The 23,046-nt window shown below is 39.1% G+C and overlaps 1 protein-coding gene, 1 non-coding gene and 1 pseudogene across 2 annotated transcripts in view; 1 reads left to right on the forward strand and 2 right to left on the reverse strand.

Annotated features, from left to right (window-relative positions):
• The window catches only part of LOC129535896 (solute carrier organic anion transporter family member 1B3-like), a 79,858-nt gene that overhangs the window by 41,520 nt on the left and 15,292 nt on the right, over positions 1-23,046 (reverse strand). Inside the window, exon 2 of the mRNA XM_055394613.2 lies at positions 7,423-7,564. Within this exon, the coding sequence (XP_055250588.2) occupies positions 7,423-7,564 (142 nt within the window). The remainder of the gene's footprint in view (positions 1-7,422; positions 7,565-23,046) is intronic.
• Positions 13,039-13,209, reverse strand: LOC129537339 (U2 spliceosomal RNA; annotated as a pseudogene).
• On the forward strand, positions 16,885-16,986 carry LOC129537369 (U6 spliceosomal RNA). Its single transcript, XR_016037754.1, has one exon. It is a non-coding gene; the product is annotated as a U6 spliceosomal RNA (small nuclear RNA).

Raw genomic sequence — 23,046 nt, forward strand, 5'->3', positions numbered from 1 at the left:
TAAAAACTTCTACCATAAATTCTAATCGATCTATTATCCAACAACTTTTTCTTAAATTACAATATATTTTAAAAACTGCACTTCTTGCATTTATATTACCCATATTCAAACACATTCCTGTCTTCCTGGCCCTATGGCTCATGACAATAAACAAGCTGATAAGAGTTTCTCTTTTGCTACTCCTGAAGAGCAACATGCTCTGTTACAAAATAATGCTGGCTCTTTACATCAAATTTGGAAAATTGCATACCAATAGGCTAAAAAAATCATTAATAACTGCTCCACTTGTAGGCCTCCACATCTTTGACCCATTACATAAGATATCAATCCTCGAGGATTAAAACCCAATAAACTATAACAAATGGATGTAATTCATTGCCCTGAAATTTCTCCCTCTTCCTTCTTACGTCTCACTCGATACAGATTTTTCTTTTTTATGGGCCACATCTTTCCGAGGTGAAACTACATGACATGTTATAACCCACCTGTTAGCTTGCTTTACAATAATGAGAACACCTAGTTCTATAAAAACAGACAATGGCCCTGCCTATATTTCTAGACAGTTCAAACAATTTTTATATTCATTCTCTATCAAACATATTACAGACATTCCTTATAATTCACAAACACAGGACATAATTGAACAAGTACATCATCCACTAAAACTACAAATAAAAAAATTTAAAAAGGAGGAATACACAGAAATACTTCTATCTTCCTTATCCAGAGCAGACTTTACTAGATTCCAATGCAATATATTCTTTAGTCCTATAACTATTGTTAATACAGCTTTATTTGTTTTAACTTTTTTAAACTTACCGCAAGGAGATATTTTGACAAAAGCAGAAAAAAACATTTCAAGGCATTAAAGGATACCTCCCTTCCTCTGCCCATTTGGTATCAAGACAGGTTGACTAAACACTGGAAATCTGGAAAATTAATATCACGGGGAAAGGGTATGCTTGTATTTCTCCAGATGGATCCAACAAAATCAGTTGGCTCCCTCTTCAGAAGATCTGCCCCAGGGGAGCCACCAGCGTTCAAGATAGAGAAGAAATGGTGAAATCCCCAGAAGGATGAGATTCCAGTACAAGCCATGGCGGCTTTAAAAATTTTCCAAGAAATGCCGCACTCGACGTCATCGACCTTATGATCTCCCTACTTGCTGCTGCTAAGTCACTTCAGTCGTGTCCGACTCTGTGTGACCCCACAGACAGAAGCCCACCAGGCTCCCCTGTCCCCGGGATTCTCCAGGCAAGAACACTGGAGTGGGTTGCCATTTCCTTCTCTAATGTGTGAAAGTGAAAAGTGAAAGTGAAGTCGCTCAGTCATGTCCGACCCGTAGCGACCCCACAGACTGCAGCCTACCAAGCTCCTCCGTCCATGGGATATTCTAGGCAAGTGTACTGGAGAGGCTTGCCATTGCCCTCTCCAATACTTCTCCCTACTTAGGGACAGATAAAAACCCTTACTAATCAAGCTGAAAATCTGGTTTTTCAACAGGGAATGCCTTGGAAACCTGAAAATATTTTTATCACTATGCTTGTTTTGCTTGCTTTTGCTTCCCCACTCAGGCTGACTTGATTAATCACACTTATTGGGCTTATATACCTAACCCCCCTTTATTGCAGGTTGTAAAATGGACAGATATAGGACCGATCCTATCCACTAATGACTCAGTACATATGGCTCCTCCTTGGAGCTTGGAGGGGCCCTCTCATCCTGAGGAAGAAGGAAGCCTAATTAACATTTCTCTAGGCTATGAAATCCTTCCTTTATGCATGGGCCCAGCAGAATTATGTATTAATGTTAGTCGACAAACGTGGGTTTTTCTCCTGCCTACAAAAAAGAAATTCCACACATTGCTTGGACTGTTTACTGCCCTGTCCTTTTATGAGAATGATATCAATACTACCAAAACTCTAGGAAGAAGACAAAAGTTGGAATGTAAGGGGTTTACTTATAAGGACTTTAAATATACTCCTGTTTATTGGGATAGATGTCAAGCTAAATCAGGGAAATTAATGTTTATGGCCAATTACACCATTGTTGATTTGGGACCCCATGGTATGAGGCTATCTAACTGCTCAGATGATATTAATAGTACTATGTGTGATTATGTTACTCAGGTAACATGGAAGATTACCAACAGTTCAATGGAACACTTCCATGACAAAGGACTCCTTGGCCGGCTTGACGGCGGAATGGCACCTCCTCGCCCTCGAATAATCCTCAATAGGCGGATTGGGCCTGAACAACGGGACATCTGGAAACTTGCTGCAAGTACTGAAAAACTTGGAACTTGGACTGCATATTGCACAGGGACCAATCGTAGTCATAGTAATTATTCCTTCCATTAAAATCATTCATATTTTATACAAGCTTGTGTTCCCCTTCCTTTTGTTATAGCCATAGGAAACTTGCAATTTAATAAGACTTTACGTTCTGTGACTTGCATAGATTGCAAATTGTATACTTGTCTTAATTCCTCTATTTCTCTAAAAAACGAATCCTTTTTGATTCTTCAATCTCGACATAGTCTGTGGTTGCCAGTAGATCTCCAACGACCCTAGAAAGAGGGTCCCATGGCAGGACTTGCCTCCTGGTTACTTACTAAATTACTCCGATGATCTAAGCTATTCATTGGGTGGTTAATTCTTGGCATTTTGGGGTTAATAGCCATTTGTACCACTGCTGCTGTCACAGACATTGCTTTACAAACTTCAATTCAAACACAAAACTTTATTCAAAATTGGACTAAAGATGCTCATACTATATGGGTCACTCAGGTTCAGATAGATGAAAAAGTTCAAGATAAATTTCAGGAATTAAAAGCAGCCATCCAATGGGTTGGAGATCAATTAATAGATTTACAAAAACAAGTATTATTAAATTGTGATTGGAATTCTACTCAATTTTATATCACTGCTATTCGGTTCAACCATAATGCTTACAATTGGGAACAAATCAAATTTCATTTACAAGATATATATAATAACGCTTCCTTAAATGTATAATTGTTGCAAAAGGAAATCTTTGAAACCTTCTCTAAGAGTCTACCCTTTTCCAACAAATTGAAAACCTTAGCTGAACAGCTAGCTGATCAACTATCTGGGCTAGACCCTCAAAGATGGTTTCAAAACATTACACATAGTATTGGATCTGGAACTATAGTGCTGATAATTATCCTGGTGATTATATTTGTAGTATACCAATGCCTTTCAACTAAAATCGTTCAAACTAAACAAACTCCATTGGTCAGGGCCTTTTTCACAAAAGTATCTACAGTCACCCCCAATTATGAAAAAAATAAAAAAAAGGGGGAATTGTCAGGGGACGTTCAACTTTAAGGGATCCAATATGTTGTTCTTCCTTTCTGTCCTGTTTTTCAAGGACTCTCTGTTCCTAATCAGTTCCTGGGCAACAGGAATGAGCAGAGCTGCATGCTGTTCTCAGGACTGAGAGCATGGGAAAGAGCACCTGCTTGGATTCCCTTCAGTGACCTTTTAAGACTACCCATTTTGCCACAACTGGTGGAATTTCATTCTTTTTCATGGCTGAGTAATATGGCATCACCGACTCTGTGGACATGAATTTGAGTGAACTCCGGGAGTTGGTGATCGACAGGGAGGCCTGGCATGCTGTGATTCATGGGGTCGCGGAGAGTCGGACACGACTGAGCAACTGAACTGAACTGAACTGAACTGAATTATTTTATTGAAGATATATAAGCATGCATTTCTGCAAATAAAATACCCTTGATTCATTCAAGACTTGGGTTACCTGCGTCCTTCTTCTCATTGACTCCAGTCCCCAGGTCCCGGTCTATGAAGACCGTGACAATGCTCCATGGGGGATCCCAGTTCTTCAACCAGGGATTGAAACTTCTGTTCATTTATCTCTTTAGTCAGTGGTAAGTTTGTTCTTTTAGAGCAGATACCATACAGTGTTTATTCTTTTCTTATACTTCTGGTTCTAGGAGCATGAAAGGTACTTAATAGGAACTTAAAGAATGCTCACTGATCATAGCAAACACTCTCTTCCAACAATACAAGGGAAGACTCTACACATGGACATCACCAGATGGTCAACACTGAAATCAGATTGATTATATTCTTTGCAGCCAAAGATGGAGAAGCTCTACACAGTTAGCAAAAACAAGACCAGGAGCTGACTGTGCCTCCGATCATGAACTCCTTAGTGCCAAATTCCGACTTAAATTGAAGAAAGTAGGGAAAACCACTAGACCATTCATATATGACCTAAATCAAATCCCTTATGATTATACAGTGGAAGTGAGATATAGAATCGGAGAAGTCAATGGCAAGCCACTCCAGTACTATTGCCTGGAAAATCCCATGGATGGAGGAGCCTGGTAGGCTGCAGTCCGTGGGGTCGCTAAGGGTCGGACACGAATGAGTGACTTCATTTTCACTTTTCACTTTCACACATTCGAGAAGGAAATGGCAACCCACTCCAGTGTTCTTGCCTGGAGAATCCCAGGGACAGGGGAGCCTGGTGGGCATCCGTCTATGGGGTCACACAGAGTCGGACACGACTGAAGTGACTTAGAAGCAGCAGCAGCAGCAGCAGAGATATAGATTTAAGGGACTAGATCTGATAGATAGAGTGCCTGATGAACTATGGACGGAGGGTCATGACATTGTACAGGAGACAGGAACCAGGACCATCCCCATGGAAAAGAAATGCCAAAAAAGCAAAATGGTTGTCTGGGAAGCCTTACAAATAGCTGTGAAAAGAAGAGAAGCGAAAGCAAAGGAGAAAAGGAAAGATATAAGCATCTGAATGCAGAGTTCCAAAGAATAGCAAGGAGAGATAAGAAAGCCTTCTTCAGCAATCAATGCAAAGAAATAGAGGAAAACAACAGATTAGGAAAGACAAGAGATCTCTTCAAGAAAATAAGAGATACCAAGGGAACATTTGATGCAAAGATGGACTTGATAAAGGACAGAAATAGTGTGGACCTAATAGAAGCAGAAGATATTAAGAACAGGTGGCAAGAATACACTGAACTGTACAAAAAAGAACTTCATGACCAAGATAATCACCTAGAACCAGACATCTTGGAATGTGAAGTCAAGTGGGCCTTAGGAAGCATCACTACAAAGTTAGTGGAGATGACGGAATTCCAGTTGAGCTATTTCAAATCCTGAAAATTGATGCTGTGAAAGTGCAGCACTCAATATGCCAGCAAATTTGGAAAACTCAGCAGTGGCTACAGGACTGGAAAAGGTCAGTTTTCATTCCAATCCGAAAGAAAGGCAGTGACAAAGAATGCTCAAACTACTGCACAATTGCACTCATCTCACATGCTAGTAAAGTCTTGCTCAAAATTCTCCAAGCCAGCCTTCAGCAATACGTGAACTGTGAACTTCCACATGTTCAAGCAGGTTTTAGAAAAGGCAGAGGAACCAGAGATCAAATTGCTAACATCTGTTGGATCATGGAAAAAGCAAGAGAGTTCCAGAAAAACATCTATTTCTGCTTTATTGACTATGCCAAAGCCTTTGACTGTGTGGATCACAATAAACTGTGGAGCATTCTGAAAGAGATGGGAATCCCAGACCACCTGACCTGCCCCGTGAGAAACCTATATGCAGGTCAGGAAGCAGCAGTTAGAACTGGACATGGAACAATGGAAAAGGAGTACGTCAAGGTTGTATATTGTCACCTGCTTATTTAACTTATATGCAGAGTACATCATGAGGAATGCTGGGCTAGAAGAAGCATAAGCTGGAATCAAGATTGTCGGGAGAAATATCAATAATCTCAGATATGCAGATGACACCACTCTTATGGCAGAAAGTGAAGAGGAACTCAAAAGCCTCTTGATGAAAGTGAAAGAGGAGAGTGAAAAAGTTGGCTTAAAGCTCAACATTCAGAAAACTTAGATCATGGCATCTGGTCCCATTACTTCATGGGAAATAGATGGGGAAAGAGTGGAAACAGTGTCAGACTTTATTTTTTTGGGCTCCAAAATCATAGCAGATGCTGATTGCAGCCATGAAATTAAAAGATGTTTACTCCTTGGAAGGAAAATAGCATATTAAAAAGCAGAGACATTACTTTGCAACAAAGGTCCGTCTAGTCAAGGCTATGGTTTTTCCAGTAGTCATGTATGGATGTGAGAGTTGGGCTGTGAAGAAAGCTGAGCACAGAAGAATTGATGCTTTTGAACTCTGGTGTTTGAGAAGACTCTTGAGAGTCCCTTGGACTGCAAGGAGATCCAACCAGTCCATCCTAAAGGAGGTCAGTCCTGGGTGTTCATTGGAAGGACTGATGCTGAAGCTGAAACTCCTATACTTTGGCCACCTCATGCGACGTGTTGACTCACTGGAAAAGACTCTGATGCCGGAAGGGATTGGGGGCAGGAGGAGAAGGGGACGACAGAGAATGAGATGGCTGGATGGCATCACCGACTCGATGGCCATGAGTTTGAGTGAACTCTGGGAGTTGGTGATGGACAGGGAGGCCTGGTGTGCTGTGATTCATGGGGTCACAAAGAGTCAGACATGACTGAGCGACTGAACTGAACTGTACTGAAAGATGAATGAAAAATGCATTGAGTAAATATCTTTCCTCAAGTATTTTTGTTCTACAGCTATTTCCTCTGGCTGTAGGAAAAACAGCTAAAGAAGTCAACATTCACAGATATTAGCATGTGTCCTAGGAATGCATTTAAACAGCCTTGAAACTGCAGGGGGACGTGTGTCTGTGAACCTGGAATTGGGGTATGATGGGTCAGATGGTGAAGAATCTGCCTGCAATCCAAGATACCTGGGTTTGATCCCGGGGTTACAAAGATCCCCCTGGAGAAGGGAATGACTATTCACTCCAATAATCTTGGAGAGTTCCAGGGACAGAGGTGCCTAGTGGGCTACAGTCAGTCTTTGGAGTCACAAAGAGTCACACACAACTGACTAACACTTTTACTTTTTTCAAACAGTAGAACCTAACAAACATTACTTCAAAATTGTTCCTCCCTCCTTAAATCATCAGAATCATAGTCCTCTCTCCAACCTTTTTTTGCACTAGTGCTTCTTGAGAAAAGGAAGGTTAAAACCCTGCAAAATATTAGTTCGCAGACAGTGAGCTTTTGTAAATCAGAACTGCTTAACCTCTATACTTTTGACATTTGGGGCTGGGTAATTCTTTATTTTGGAGTTTCTTGGGCATTGTGATGTGTTTCGAGGCATCTCTGGCCTCCACCACAAGATGCCAGTACCATTTCCTAATCCTCGGTGATGACAATCACAATTTCTCCAGATACTGCCAAATTGCCATGGCAGGGGATTAGGGATCCATACCTCTGGTTAAGGAGCAGTGGTGGACAGCATATACCAACAGTTTTTACCTCTGCAATTCTGATTACTAAATAATCAAAATGCATATAAAACTTACCAATTTCAAAGCTTCCGTCAATTAAGCCAACAGTAGAAGATGATATGTCAAATCTCCTTTCTATTTGAGTGATGGAGCTTTTCATAATGACTGCACCCAGTGCCTTAGAAATAAAGCTGAGTGACAGGGCAGCCAAAAACATCTAAGGAAAAGCAGGAAAGGGGAAAATGATTAATAAAAAGATCACATAATGCTTATATATATATACAGAATTTAAAAATCTTTCTTCTTTACTTAGTATTGTGTGTGTGTGCATGTGTGTGGTACTTCTTAGTCCTTTTAACATTAACATAACTACATACATAAAGCATCATTTTCTAACTTGATAACAGCATCGTATTATTAGAGTAGGACAAAGTTGAATTTTTCTTTAAGTTAACATCATTAATTGATTTCTCAGTTCAGTTCAGTCTCTCAGTCATGTCCAAATCTTTGCAACCCCATGAACCTCAGGAGGCCAGGCCTCCCTGTCCATGACCAACTGCCGGAGTCTACCCAGATCTATGTCCTTTGAGTCGGTGATGCCATCCAACCATCTCATCCTCTGTCGTCCCCTTCTCCTCCTGCCCTCAATCTTTCCCAATATCAGGATCTTTTCAAGTGAGTCACCTATTCACATCATGTGGCCAAAGTATTGGAGTTTCAGCTTCAACATCAGTCCTTCCAATGAATACCCAGGATTGATCTCCTTTAGGATGGACTGGTTTGATCACCTTGCAGTCCAAGGGACTCTCAAGAGTCTTTTCCAGCACCATAGTTCAAAAACGTCAATTCTTTGGCACTCAGCTTTCTTTATAGTCCAACTCTCACATCCATACATGACTACTGGAAAAACCATAGCCTTGTCTAGACGGACCTTTGTTGACAAAGTAATATCTCTGCTTTTTAATATGCTGTCTTGGTTGTTCATAACTTTCCTTCCAAGGAGTACGTGTCTTTTAATTTCATGGCTGCAGTCAACATCTGCAGTGATTTTGGAGCCCAGAAAAATAAAGTCAGCCACTGTTTACCCATCTATTTGCCATTAAGTGATGGCACCAGACGCCATAATCTTAGTTTTCTGAATGTTGAGCTTTAAGCCAACTTTTTCACTCTCCTCTTTCACTTTCATCAAGAGGCTTTTGAGTTCCTCTTCACTTTCTGCCATAAGGGTGGTGTCATCTGCATATCTGAGGTTATTGGTATTTCTCCTGGCAATCCTGATTCCAGTTTGTGCTTCCTCCAGTCCAGTGTTCCTCATGATGTACTCTGCATGTAAGTTAAATAAGCAGGTGACAATATACAGCCTTGACGTACTCCTTTTCCTATTTGGAACCAGTCTGTTGTTCCATGTCCAGTTCTAACTGTTGCTTCCTGACCTGCTTACAGGTTTCTCAAGAGGCAAGTCAGGTGGTCTGGTATTCCCATCTCCTTCATAATTTTCTACAGTTTATTGTGATCCATACAGTCAAAGGCTTGGAATAGTCAATAAAAAAGAAATAGATGTTTTTCCGGAACTCTCTTGCTTTTTCCATGATCCAGCAGATGTTGGCAACTTGATTCCTGGTTCCTCTGCCTTTTCTAAAACCAGCTTGAACATCTGGAAGTTCATGGTTCTTGTAATGCTGAAGCCTGGTTTGGAGAATTTTGAGCATTACTTTGCTAGTGTGTGAGATGAGTGCAATTGTGTGATAGTTTGAGCATTCTTTGGCATTGCCTTTCTTTGGAATCAGAATGAAAACTGACCTTTTCCAGTCTTGTGGCCACTGCTTAGTTTTCCAAATTTGCTGACATATTGAGTGCAGCACTTTCACAGCGTCATCCTTTAGGATTTGACATACGTCAACTGAAATTCCATCACCTCCACTAACTTTGTTCGTAGTGATGCTTCCTAAGTCCCACCTGACTTCACATTCCAAGATGTCTGGCTCTAGGTGAGTGTGAGTGATCACACCATCATGATTATCTGGGTCGTGAAGCTCTTTTTTGTACAGTTCTGTGTATTCTTGCCACCTCTTCTTAATATCTTCTTCTTCTGTTGGGTCCCTACCATTTCTGTCCTTTATTGAGCCCATCTTTGCATGAAATGTTCCCTTGGTAACTCTAATTTCCTTGAAGAGACCTCTAGTATTTCCCATTCTATTGTTTTCCTCTATTTCTTTGCATTGATTACTGAGGAAGGCTTTCTTATCTCTCCTTGCTATTCTTTGGAACTCTGCATTCAGATGCTTTTATCTTTCCTTTTTCCTTTGCTTTTCGCTTCTCTTCTTTTCACAGCTACAAGGAAGGAAATCCTACCACATTCTACAACATGGATGAGGCTCAAAGACATGCTAAGCGAAATAAGCCAGTCATAAAGGGACAAATACTGTATGATTCCACTCGTGTGAACTATTTAAAGTAGCCAAAATCATAAAAGCAGAAAGTAAAAATATGGGTCCTCAAAACTGGGCTAAGACAACAGAGAATATTAGTGTTTAGTAAGTATTTCAGTGTTTCAAAATGAAAAAGTCTAGAGATTTGTTGTAAACAATACGAATAAACTTAACACCACTGACCTGTACCTTTAAAAATTGGTTAAGACAATAAATTTAACATCATATGTTTTTAAAACTATAAAAAATGTATTTTCCCATTTAAAAAATGTGGGTAGCTTTATGCTGAGAGAAGCAACATGTCCTACTGGATATGTTCAAACTGTCACTGTGGTTGACGGATAGAGGCATGCTACTACATAGGCTCATTTTTTCCCCTGTAACTTCTCTTCACTTTTCTCATCCCCTGATATATGAAATTTTATACAGATGTAGAACTTCCTGGTGAATATTTCCTCCTCCATTCCTCTCCCCTACCCTTTACTAATTTTAAAGTTCTGTTCTTTTTATAAATATATATAAATATAAATAAATAAATCTTATAGATATGTATATATACATATACACACTTATGTGTGTGTGTGTGTGCCTGTGTGTGTGTGTGTGCCTGTGTGTGTGTGTACAGCCATGGGTGAATTTTTTAATTTATTGAGTTTGTTGCCTCTTTTCAAGAGTAGTGAAGTAAATATCTGGTGACTCTTGCCTGCCTGCTTTCTTTTACATATGGAAGCTCCCTTTCCTTATCTTTGAATATTCAGTCTTCGTGAAGCCTTTCTGGGATGGAGAGGCAGCAGTCTTTGGCAGCAGGGTGGGTCAGTGGTAAAGAATTAGCCTGCAAATGCAGGAGACCCAGGTTTGATCCCTGGGTCAAAAAGATCTCCCAGAGAAAGAAAAGGCAACCTGTTCCAGCATTGAATGGACAGAGAAGCCTGGCAGATTACAGTCTACAGGGTCGCAAAAGAGTCAGGCATGCTGTAGTGACTAAAACAATGAGTCAATAGTTAATCTGCATGTGGGCCCTTCACTTCTCCATGGGTGTCACCAGCCACTAGAGACACTGTGGCTCCATAGACCCAGGCATCCACCCACATTCACTTTTCTTGCCCAGGGTAGATGCCTATGCAGCTTGCTGCTTGGATTAAGTTGGGGTCAGAGTGTAATCTGACAATCCGGTGAAATGTTAAACAAGGAAAGAGGCATGTTTTTTTCTGACTGAATGAGTGGAACACACTATACAGACGCCTGCTGCTTGTCTCTGGGACCTGTCTTGATCCCACGATCACTGGCTTTTGCCTTTGAAGCACTCTTGGAGTCACATCCATATTTTTTCAGCTTTCTTCTCCAGCACTTGTATTAGACTGTTATTTCTTTCTTTAGCCTAATTCTTTTTCCTTCTTAGCTTTTTGAAAACTCATAGTTTCTGATTTACAGAATGTATCTCTTCTTGTTTCCTAGCACATCCACAAGTTGCTTTTACTGTCTTTTACATTTTTATTGAAACTGGAGGGGGAGAGGACATGGCTTCAGCCTTATTATTTGCAGTGTGCTGTATTGAACTGAAAGTCAAGTTCTACATTTCCTTCTCTAATAAATAGAAAAAAGATGTTATCAGGCTTTTTATCAAACTCAGATGCTTGACACATTATGAATATGTATTCCATAAATGGTTTTTGGTTGTTGAATAAATTGTTGTTCCCCTGTTCTAAATATGGTATAGAGTTTACATGCAATGAAACCTCTCATTTTTCAGATTTTCAGCTTTTAGATGGGGATAATTACAATAAAATGATTATGAAGATTAATTAAAAGAATATATGTAAAATTTTTGACATGTAATAAGCATTGATAAATGTCTGATTTTATTATCACTGTGAGCTATCATCACTCAGCTTTTGACTGTAAATTCATTCAGTTAAAAATAGAACTCTGGTCATTTAGCCCAACACATTTTTTGTCAGGCACTATTTGAGTTGCTGCAGAATCAGTAATGAGCACACTGACAAATGATTTATTGATTATTAAAGAAATGCTGAGGCAAGCTCTTATCTAAGTCCCGATCATCAAAGCTCTAACTGGTACAAAGAGGAGGGGGTTTTAGAAAGTAACAGGACATTATCTCATTAAAGTAGATACAAGTGTGACCAGAAGTAAAACTTGTCCTATATAAGAGCGGCTTTCTAAAAGTTCTGAAAAATGTTTTGCAATGTCCATATTTTCAGTCTTAAAAGGAAGATTAGCTCAAAACAAAAGAGAGATTCAATAAAATCAAAATTTGCATAGTATAATTCTAAATTGGTTTTACAAAGAAGAAAAGAGTAACAGGTGCAAACACAAGGGCTACATTAGGATTCTTCATAAACTGGGAATTTAGAAGGATATGGAATGAGTTACTGTAGATAGATTTATAAATGTGCTTTCTTTTATTCTAACTATAAGCTGAGCTGTGAGCATTTTAGCCATGTTCCTAATGTGGGGTTGAAGTTCAGAGAAAGAATGGTATGGTGATTTTCTTAGAACATAAATAATTAAATAATAAAAAGCAATTTCTTCAACGAAAAATGTTAAAAGACTGATGCCATGAGGATAGAGAATTTAAGATTGAGAGATTTCAGAACAGAGATACAAATATTCACAATTATCAAATACATCTTAAAATATCACAGGCAGAAAGACACAGCTAGCACTGCGATAAAAGGTAAAGTCGGAATTTACCAGCCATAGTGGCAGGTCAGTCCTTTGTTTGTTATGGCAAGAGCTCTGGAATTAAGGTCAGAGGCAGTTCCAAGTTTCCACATTACCATGTGTACAGCCATAATCAACAACATAAACTCATCTGAACCTCAATTCATTTACTCAAAAACATTTGTTGAGCAACTACAGTATGGCAATTAACTCCACTAAGCCTTAAGTTCAGTTCAGTTCAGTCGCTCAGTCGCGTCCGACTGTCCGCGACCCCATGAATCACATTGGAGTTGGAAAAAGATACAGAGTAAGAAGGGAAGTAAAAACAAGACATAATAAATGCCCCCAAAGAATTAATGTTTTCCTGGCCCAATAAACAAATAATGCCAGTATAATAATCTAATGAGTACTGCAATTGCTATACATTTATAAATTTATGAATACACAGGACAGTGGTTAATTCTGTCTGCGAAGGTCAAAGTTCCTATAGATGTGGTAACATTTGAAAGAAGTCTTTAGGGGATAAAAGAAGCTGAGAAACTGAAAAAGAAATAAACATTTTAAACAAAGTAGGAAACTCACAGAAAGCCCACAGTAGTGGAAGAACACAGATCACTTGCAAAACAAAAAGAATATCTGTGGGTGAAATATAAGGATAGAAATATGCCTACCGCTGGGAGATCAATCTGCATTTTTAAACTGATAAGAACAGATATTGCACTTGATCTTAGCCAAAAGGCCAAGAAGCGATTCAATCTGCATTGGAAGGACTGATGCTAAAGCTGAAACTTCCAATACTTTGGCCACCTCATGCGAAGAGTTGACTCACTGGAAAAGACTCTGATGCTGGGAGGGATTGGGGGCAGGAGGAGAAGGGGATGATAGAGAATGAGATGGCTGTATGGCATCACCAACTTGATGGATGTGAGTTTGTGTGAACTCCGGGAATTGGTGATGGACAGGGAGGCCTGTGATTGGCGTGCTGTGATTCATGGGGTCGCAAAGAGTCGGACATGACTGAGCGACTGAACTGAACTGAACTGAAGAAAATTAAATTTTAGATGGCTAGTTCTGTAGTCATGCGGAAGATGAATTTATGGCAAAGAAATTAGTTAGGAATCTGATTTCAGAAAGAAAGATGAGCAGAGATGGGAAGAGGGTAACAGAAGGTTATAGACATGCTCGGGAGAAGTTTAAGAGGAGAACCAATAAAATGTGGAAATAAAGGAATATAAGTACTCTGATGCTGGGAAAGGTTGGGGGCGGGAGGAGAAGGGGACGACCGAGAATGAGATGGCTGGATGGCATCACCGACTCTGTGCACATGAGTTTGAGTGAACTCCGGGAGTTGGTGATGGACAGGGAGGCCTGGCATGCTGTGATTCATGGGGTCGCGGAGAGTAGGACACGACTGAGCGACTGAACTGAACTGAATTTGTCTTATAGTTTGCTTCACTTTATGTAGTAATATTATTATTTGGGATGAGAAAAAGAGAAGTCTTAGGGAAGACAATGAAACCATCTCTTCACAAATCAAATTTGAGATGTCTAAAAATAAGCTTCTACCGGATAGACACAGGTAAGGCGGGTTTGGTGCTCAAGAGAGAGTTTTGTATGGAAGTAGTTTTGAGATTTACCAGTGGAAAACTGTACAGTTAGTCCATATTCAGGCTTGTTACATTAACGTCTTATTCCTGCCCCACTGTACCCTAACTTTTCTATAACTCTCTTTTTTTTTCTCAGTAAAAATCAAGATTTGTTAACATTTCCATGAATCAAATCTTATTTTTTGCATTATTCTTCTTAAGTACCCTCAGCAGGCTGAGGGTGATTTTTAAACATTTAGTTCTCCAATGTAGCTGAATAAGTTCCCACTGGACTGATCCCGTAAAGTCTTAGGGGAAAACAAAAACACCCCAAAACATGGGAGAGCAAAAAAAGCTGTCAGATTCTGGAGAGGAGTTGACACTTAAAAGGAGACACCTCTTCCAACAACACAAGAGAAGACTCTACATGTGGACATCACCAGATGGTCAACACTGAAATCAGACTGATTATATTTTTGCAGCCAAAGATGGAGAAGCTCTATACAGTTAGCAAAAACAAGACCAGGAGCTGACTGTGGCTCAGATCATGAACACCTGGTTGCCAAATTCAGACTTAAATTGAAGAAAGTAGGGAAAACCACTAGACCATTCAGATATGACCTAAATCAAATCCCTTATGATTATACAGTAGAAGTAAGAAATAGATTTAAGGGACTAGATCTGATAGATAGAGTGCCTGATGAACTCTGGACGGATGTTCATGACATTGTACAGGAGACAGGGACCAAGACCATCCCCATGGAAAAGAAATGCAAAAAAGCAAAATGGCTGTCTGAGGAGGCCTTACAAATAGCTGTGAAAAGAAGAGAGGCAAAAAGCAAAGGAGAAAAGGAGAGATATAAGCATCTGAATGCAGAGTTCCAAAGAATAGCTAGGAGAGATAAGAAAGCCTTCCTCAGCGATCAATGCAAAGAAATAGAGGAAAACAACAGAATAGGAAAAACAAGAGATATTTTCAAGAAAATTAGAGATATCAAGGAACATTTCATGCAAAGATGGGCTCGATAAAGGACAGAAATGGTATGGACCTAACAGAAGCAGAAGATATTAAGAAGAGGTGGCAAGAATATACAGAAGAATTGTAAAAAAAGATCTTCACGACGAAGATAATCATGATGGCGTGATCACTCACCTGGAGCCAGACATCTTGGAATGTGAAGTCAAGTGGGCCTTAGAGAGCATCACTACGAACAAAGCTAGTGGAGGTGATGGAATTCCAGTTGAGCCCTTTCAAATCCTGAAAGATGATGCTGTGAAAGTGCTGCACTCAACATGCCAGCAAATTTGGAAAACTCAGCAGTGGCCACAGGACTGGAAAAGATCAGTATTCATTCCAATCCCAAAGGAAGGCAATGCCAAAGAATGCTCAAACTACTGCACAATTGCACTCATCTCACACGCTAGTAAAGTCATGCTCAAAATTCTCCAAGCCAGGCTTCAGCAGTATGTGAACCATGAACTTCCAGATGTTCAAGCAGGTTTTAGGAAAGGCAGAGGCACCAGAGATCAAATTGCCAACATCCGCTGGATCATGGAGAAAGCAAGAGAGTTCCAGAAAAACATCTATTTCTGCTTCATTGACTATGCCAAAGCCTTTGACTGTGTGGATCACAATAAACTGTGGAACATTCTGAAAGAGATGGGAATCCCAGACCACCTGACCTGCCTCTTGAGAAACCTGTATGCAGGTCAGGAAGCAACAGTCAGAACTGGACATGGAACAACAGACTGGTTCCAAATAGGAAAAGGAGTACGTCAAGATTGTATATTGTCACCCTGCTTATTTAATTTATATGCAGAGTACATCATTAGGAATGCTGGGCTGGAGGAAGCACAAGCTGGAATCAAGATTGCCAGGAGAAATATCAATAACCTCAGATATGCAGATGACACCACCCTTATGGCAGAAAGTGAAGAGGAACTCAAAGGCCTCTTGATGAAAGTGAAAGAGGAGAGTGAAAAGTTTGGCTTGAAGCTCAACATTCAGAAAATGAAGATCATGGCATCTGGTCCCATCACTTCATGGGAAATAGATGGGGAAACAGTGGATACAGTGTTAGACTTTATTTTTTTGGGCTCTAAAATCACTGCAGATGCTGACTGCAGCCATGAAATTAAAAGACGCTTACTCCTTGGAAGGAAAGTTATGACCAACCTAGATAGCATATTAAAAAGCAGAGACATTACTTTGCCAACCAAGGTCCATTTAGTCATGGCTATGGTTTTTCCAGTGGTCATGTATGGATGTGAGAGTTGGACTGTGAGGAAAGCTGATTGCCAAAGAATTGATGTTTTTGAACTGTGGTGCTGGAGAAGACTCTTGAGGATCTCTTGGACTGCAAGGAGATCCAACCAGTCCATTCTAAAGGAGATCAATCCTGGATGTTCATTGGAAGGACTGATGCTAAAGCTGAAACTTCCAATACTTTGGCCACCTCATGTGATGAGTTGACTCACTGGAAAAGAGTCTGATGCTGGGAGGGATTGGGGGTGGGAGGAGACAGGGAAGACAGAGAATGAGATGGCTGGATGGCATCACCGACTCGATGGACATGAGTTTGAGTGAACTCCGGGAGTTGGTGATGGACAGGGAGGCCTGGCATGCTGTGATTCATGGGGTTGCAAAGAGTCGGACACGACTGAGCGACCTGACTGAACTGAACTGGAAGTTAATTTCTTTTTCTTATGGCTTTAAGGTGAGGCCACAGTAAGCATTATTCAGAAAAGTTAAAATTCTTTTAGAAAACTCACAGTACTTTTGACCTGAAGAATGAAAAAAAAAAGTTTAGATTAAAATTTAGGGGAGAGTGTTTGCTGTGGCAGCACAATTTGTGGCAGCTAAATTTGGAACAGTACAGAGAGGATAAGTATGGTCCCTGTGCAAGAATGACATGCAGGTTTGTGAAGTGTTTCATATTTTTTATGATACTTCTTAAAGTCCATGAAATATATTAAAATGAGGATAGATAAGAGGAAATTAACATTTTGCCTGCAATTTAAAAAAAGCCTGTAGATCGTCAGTGTAATGTTCTGATCAAAATGTATATGTAGGGGCTTCCCTGGTCGCTCAATGGTAAAAGAATCTGCCTGCCAATGCAGGAGACACAGATTTGATCCTCTATCTAGGAGGATCCCACATGCTTTACAACAACAAAGCCCGTGTGCTGTAACTACTGAGCCCATGCTTTAGAGCTTAGGAGCCACAACTACTGAGCCCAAGTGCAAAAACTGCTGAAGCCCGTGCACCCCAGAGCCCATGCTACACAACAAAAGAAGCCACTGTAATGAGAAGGCCACGAACAGAGCTAGAGAGTAGCCTCCACTCACTGCAACTAGAGAAAAACCCATGCAGCAATGAAGACCTAGCATACAAACATAAATTTTAGAAATGTATATGTATACACATGATTGGAATTGTATTATCTTAAACTTTCAATTTTTTATCTAAATATACCCTTGCATCCAGAGAAGGCAATGGCAAGCCACTCCAGTTCTCTTGCCTAGAAAATCCCATGGACAGAGGAGCCTGGTAGGCTGCAGTCCATGGGGTCGCTACTAGTCGGACACGACTGAGCGACTTCACTTTCACTTTTCACTTTCACTCATTGGAGAAGGAATTGGCAACCCACTCCAGTGTTCTTGCCTGGAGAATCCCAGGGACGACGGAGCCTGGTTGGCTGCCATCTATGGGGTCGCACAGAGTCGGACACGACTGAAGCGACTTAGCAGCAGCAGCAGCAGCAGCATACCCTTGCATCAGAGGAGTCAAAGCACTTGGATCAGAAAATCTGCTTGTGTTTTTGCAGTAAATGTTGGTCTAATCTGAAGAATTAGAAAGCAGAGACATTACTTTGCCAACAAAGGTCCGTCTAGTCAAGGCTATGGTTTTTCCAGTGGTCATGTATGGATGTGAGAGTTGGACTGTAAAGAAAGCTGATCACCGAAGAATTGATGATTTTGAACTGTGGTGCTGGAGAAGACTCTTGAGAGTCCCTTGGACTGCAAGGAGATCCAACCAGTCCATTCTAAAGGAGATCAATCCTGGGTGTTCATTGGAAGGACTGATGCTAAAGCTGAAACTGCAATACTTGGGCCACCTCATGTGACGAGTTGACTCACTGGAAAAGACTCTGATGCCGGAAGGGATTGGGGGCAGGAGGAGAAGGGGACGACAGAGAATGAGATGGCTGGATGGCATCACCGACTCGATGGCCATGAGTTTGAGTGTACTACGGGAGTTGGTGATGGACAGGGAGGCCTGGCGTGCTGTGATTCATGGGGTCGCAGAGTCAGACACGACTGAACGACTGAACTGAACTGAACTGAATCTGAAGAATAAATTCAGGGGAGATCCAGAGAATGGGGGCCTTAAATTCTGTACGTAAACTGTCCAAATATTTGACCTCTGAACAATTTAAGCTAGCCCAGCTAAGGATAAAGTAATTGAACTGAGATTTGAACTATTTCCTAAGAGACAGAGATTGCAATTTCAGGTCAACTAACTTAATTGCCTTGTAACACAAACAAAAATTATCAACAAACTTTGGAAGAATATAACAATGTCCAAAATTACCAACACATGAAGAGCCAGGAAAATATAGCCAATTCTCAGGAAAATTAACAATCAACCAAGTCCAATCCTTAGATTATGTTAGTAACTAATACATATATTAGTATTGCTGGACAAGAATTTTAAAGCAACTAATCTAACTGGGCACTCTGATGTAGAGGAAAGTATCTCAAAATGAAGGAAAAGAAACAGAACATTTCATACACAAAAAAACTGAAAAGAAGCTATAAAAATGAGAAAAATGCACTATCCAAAATAATATGCATAATTAAGATGCTAATTTATTCCACATCTTCTGAATAGATGTATATGTACTCTCTTTGAAATCTGTGCTTTCCTATGACATAGATACTAGTATACATCCAAATTTTCTTAAACAGAAACTGTAAATGGTCAAAATATCCTTTGAAAAATGTTTAATAGCGGAAATAAAGATGAAGGTTTGCATGACACCCTACAGAAAACTTAGTTTCTCTTCATTCACTAGATATTTCTTTTTCCAATTAATGCAGGAAGGACATGAAAACAATTTATGTTATTATCTGGAAGCTAATATTTGCTAGGATGTGTTCCAGGTATTCTACAAGTATTATTTCTAATGCTCACAAAATCCTTGCCTGTCATGCATTTCTGTCTTCAGAATAAGAATAATAAAGTTTAGAGATGCAAAGTTATTTAACCAGAGGAGTAAAGATAAAAATGTAGCAGAACTGTAATTGAAATACAAGTATTTCACACATGAAGACATAAACAGTTCTTGTATCTGATACACCCAAACACTTTTCCTTCATCTCTTAATCATCCTAAATCACAACCTTGTTATCTCTCACTTGGTTTATTTTATTTTTTTTCTTGATGATTTAGATTCTGATTGGTGTAAGGTGATATCTCATTATGGTTTTGATTTGCATTCCCCAAATAATTAATGATGTTGAACGTCTTTCAACGTACCTTTCTGTATCTATGTATATATGGCCTTTCAAAGGTCATCATGTGTCTCCTTTGGAAAAATGTATTTTAGCTTCTCTGCCTATTTTTTTTTAAATGAGGTTGGTTTTGTTGTTGTTGTTAAGTTCTGTGAGTTTTAAAATATATTTTGGATATTAACCCCTTATCTGACATATGATTTGCAAATATCTTCTCTCATTCAATAGGTTGCCTTTTCTTCTTTTCTTTCTTTTTTTCTGATGGTGTCCTTTACTGTGCAAATCTTTTGTTTGTTTATTTTTGCTTTTGCTTCCCTTGCCTGAGGAGACATATCCAGAAAGTACTGCTAAGACCAATGCCAAAGAGTGCATTGCCTATCTTTTCTTTTAGTTTTATGATTTCAGTTCTTACATTTAATTCTGATCCATTTTGAGTTGCTTTTTAAAGCTGGCTGCTCCTGGACGTCTGTTTTGGGGACTTTCTTGACTACTATTTTAATCTCTTCACTAATGATCAGTCTGTTTGGAATTTATATTTCTCTACAATTCAGCGTTGGAAGGTTATATGATTCTAAGAATTTGTCCACTTCTTTTCTAGATTGTCCAATTTGTTGGTAAATAGCTGTTCATAACATTCTCTTATAATTCTTTTTATTTCTGGGATATCTGTTATTATTTCTCCTCTTCAGTGCTGAGTTTATGTCTCCCCTTCTTTTTTCATAGTAAGTTGAGCTAAAGATCTGTCAATTTGTTTATCTTTTCAAAAAACAAGCATTTAGATTCATTGATTTCTTCTGTTGTCTTTTCTAGTCTGATTCATTTATTTCAGCTCTGGTATTTATTATTTCATTCCTTCTACTGACTTAGGGCTTCATTTGTTCTTCATTTTCTAGTTCCTTTAGATGTGAGATTATATATATATCTATGTATCTTATTTGTTAAAATAGACCTCTATTGCTAAAAACTTCTCCTTAATACAGCTTTTGTTGCATCCCATAAATTTTAGTATGGTATATTTTTATTTTCATCTGTCTGAATTTTTTTCCATTGAAGTAGTCATTGAAGTTGTTCAGTAACATATTGTTTACTCTCCAATATTTGTGATTTATTCAGCTTTGATTTATAGCTTCATACTATTGTAATTGGGAAAAAATATTTGATACGATTCAGTCTTCTTAAATTTAGTATTTTGTATCCCAACATGTGGTTCATCCTTGAGACTGTTCCATGTGCTCTTGATAAAAATGTGTATTCTGCTTCATTTTGATGGAATGTTCTAAACAAATCTGTCAAATTCTCTGGCCTAATGTTTCATTTAAGACTTCTGTTTCTTTGTTGGTATTTTGTCTGGATGATGAATCCATTGATGTAAGCAGGGTGTTAAAGTCTCATTATTATTGTGTTGCTCTCAAATTCTCTTTAAGTCTTTTTCTAATTGCTTTATATATTTTGTTACTCCTATTGTAGGTGCATATGTATTCATCACTATTATGTCTCCTTTATGAGTTGTATCATTTTTCATTGTATAATGCCTATCTTAGTGTCTTGTTATTTTATTTAGCTTGAAATTCATGTTGTCTGATATGTATATGGCTACACTTGCTTTTTCTATCTGCTATTTGAAGTATCATCTTTTATCCATTCACTTTAAGCCCATGTTTGTCTTCAGAGCTGAGATGAGTCTCCTGGAAGGAGCATATAGTTGATATTTATTTTTAAATCCATTCAGACTACATTAGAATACTGCCTCCTGAGAAATCTGTATGCAGGTCAAGAAGCAACAGTTAAAACTGGACATGGAACAACAGACTGGTTCCAAACAGGGAAAGGAGTAAATCAAGGCTGTATATTGTCACCCTGCTTATTTAACTTATATGCAAAATACATCATGCAAAATATCGGGCTGGATGAAGCACAAGTGGGAATCAAGATTGCTGGGAGAAATATCAATAACCTCAGATATGCTGACACCACCCTTCTGGCAGAAAGTGAGGAGGAACTAAAGAACCTTTTGATGAAGGTGAAAGAGGAGAGTGAAAAAGATGGCTTAAAACTCAACATTCCAAAAACTAAGACCATGGCATCTGGTCCCATCACTTCATGGCAAGTAGATGGGGAAACAATGGAAACAGTGACAGACTATTTTCTTGGGCTCCAAAATCACTACAGATGGTGACTGTAGCCATGAAATTAAAAGACGCTTGCTGCTTGGAAGAAAAGCTATAACTAACCTAGTCAGCATATTAAAAAGTAGAGACATTACTTTGCTGACAAAGATCCATTCTTGTCAAGAGCTATGGTTTTTCCAGTAGTCATACATGGACGTGAGAGTTGGACTGTAAAGAAAGTTGACTGTAAAGAACTGATGCTTTTGAACTCAGGTGTTGGAGAAGACTCTTGAGAGTCCCTTGGACTGCCAGGAGATCCAACCAGTCCATCCTAAAGGAAATCAGTCCTGAATATTCATTAGAATGACTGATGATGAAGCTCCAATACTTTGGCTACCTGATGCGAAGAGTGGACTCATTAGAAAAGACCCTGATGCTGGGAAGTATTAAAGGCAGGAGGAGAACGAATGACAGAGGATGAGACGATTCGATGGCATCACTGACCCAATGGACATGAGTTTGAGTCAGCACCAGGAGATGGTGAAGGACAGGGAAGCCTGGCATGCCACAGTCTTTGAGGTCACAGAGTCGGACACAACTGAGTGACTGACAACTGACAACAAAACCACCCTGTACTTTTTTTGCATTGGTGAATTCAACCCATTTACCTTTAGGGTGATTATAGATAAATGACTATCTACTTAGTACTGTACTTAGTACTCAGACTTAGTACTGTCTTTTTTCTTTTGTTTTCTGATTTGCCTATATCTCCATCTTTTTCATTTTGTGTTTATGTTCCTGTCAATCATTTTAGTATGGTATGTTTTTTTTTTAATCAGGTTTTTCTGTTTCCTCTTTTTTATGTTTTGTGACTCTGCTCTAGATTTATGTTTCATGATTACCATGAGGTTTGTATAAAATATCTCGTAGATAAAATAATCCTTTTTCTGCTGCTGCCACCGTATCTTCATTTGTTTATATAAGTCCCATTCTTTTCAACTTTCATGTTTCTGTTATTTCAAATTATCCCTTTTTATGTTGTGAGTTTGTTACTAATTTAAGGAGCTACGGTCATTTGTATTACTTTTTTCTTTAACCTTTATTCTATAATGAAGTGTTTAAAATTCTATTCTGATATGTAGTTGCAATTTTCAGACTCTAGTTATCACCTTACTTAGTGTTATGTACCTTTGACTTTTTGTTTTTGGTAAAATACTTTTTGTTTCTGGTAAAAGAGTTTCAATGTTTCTCATAAGGAAGGTCTAGTGTTGATGAAATCCTTAGACCCTAGTTTGTCTTGAAAACTCTTAATTTCTTTCTCATATCTGAGTGATAACCTTCTAGAAGTTATCATTAGCTAGATAGGATATTTTTGGC

The sequence above is a fragment of the Moschus berezovskii genome, chromosome 6 (assembly GCF_049115385.1).
Source record: "Moschus berezovskii isolate FMDL1 chromosome 6, NW_MosBer_1.0, whole genome shotgun sequence".
Taxonomy (NCBI): Eukaryota; Metazoa; Chordata; class Mammalia; order Artiodactyla; family Moschidae; genus Moschus; species Moschus berezovskii.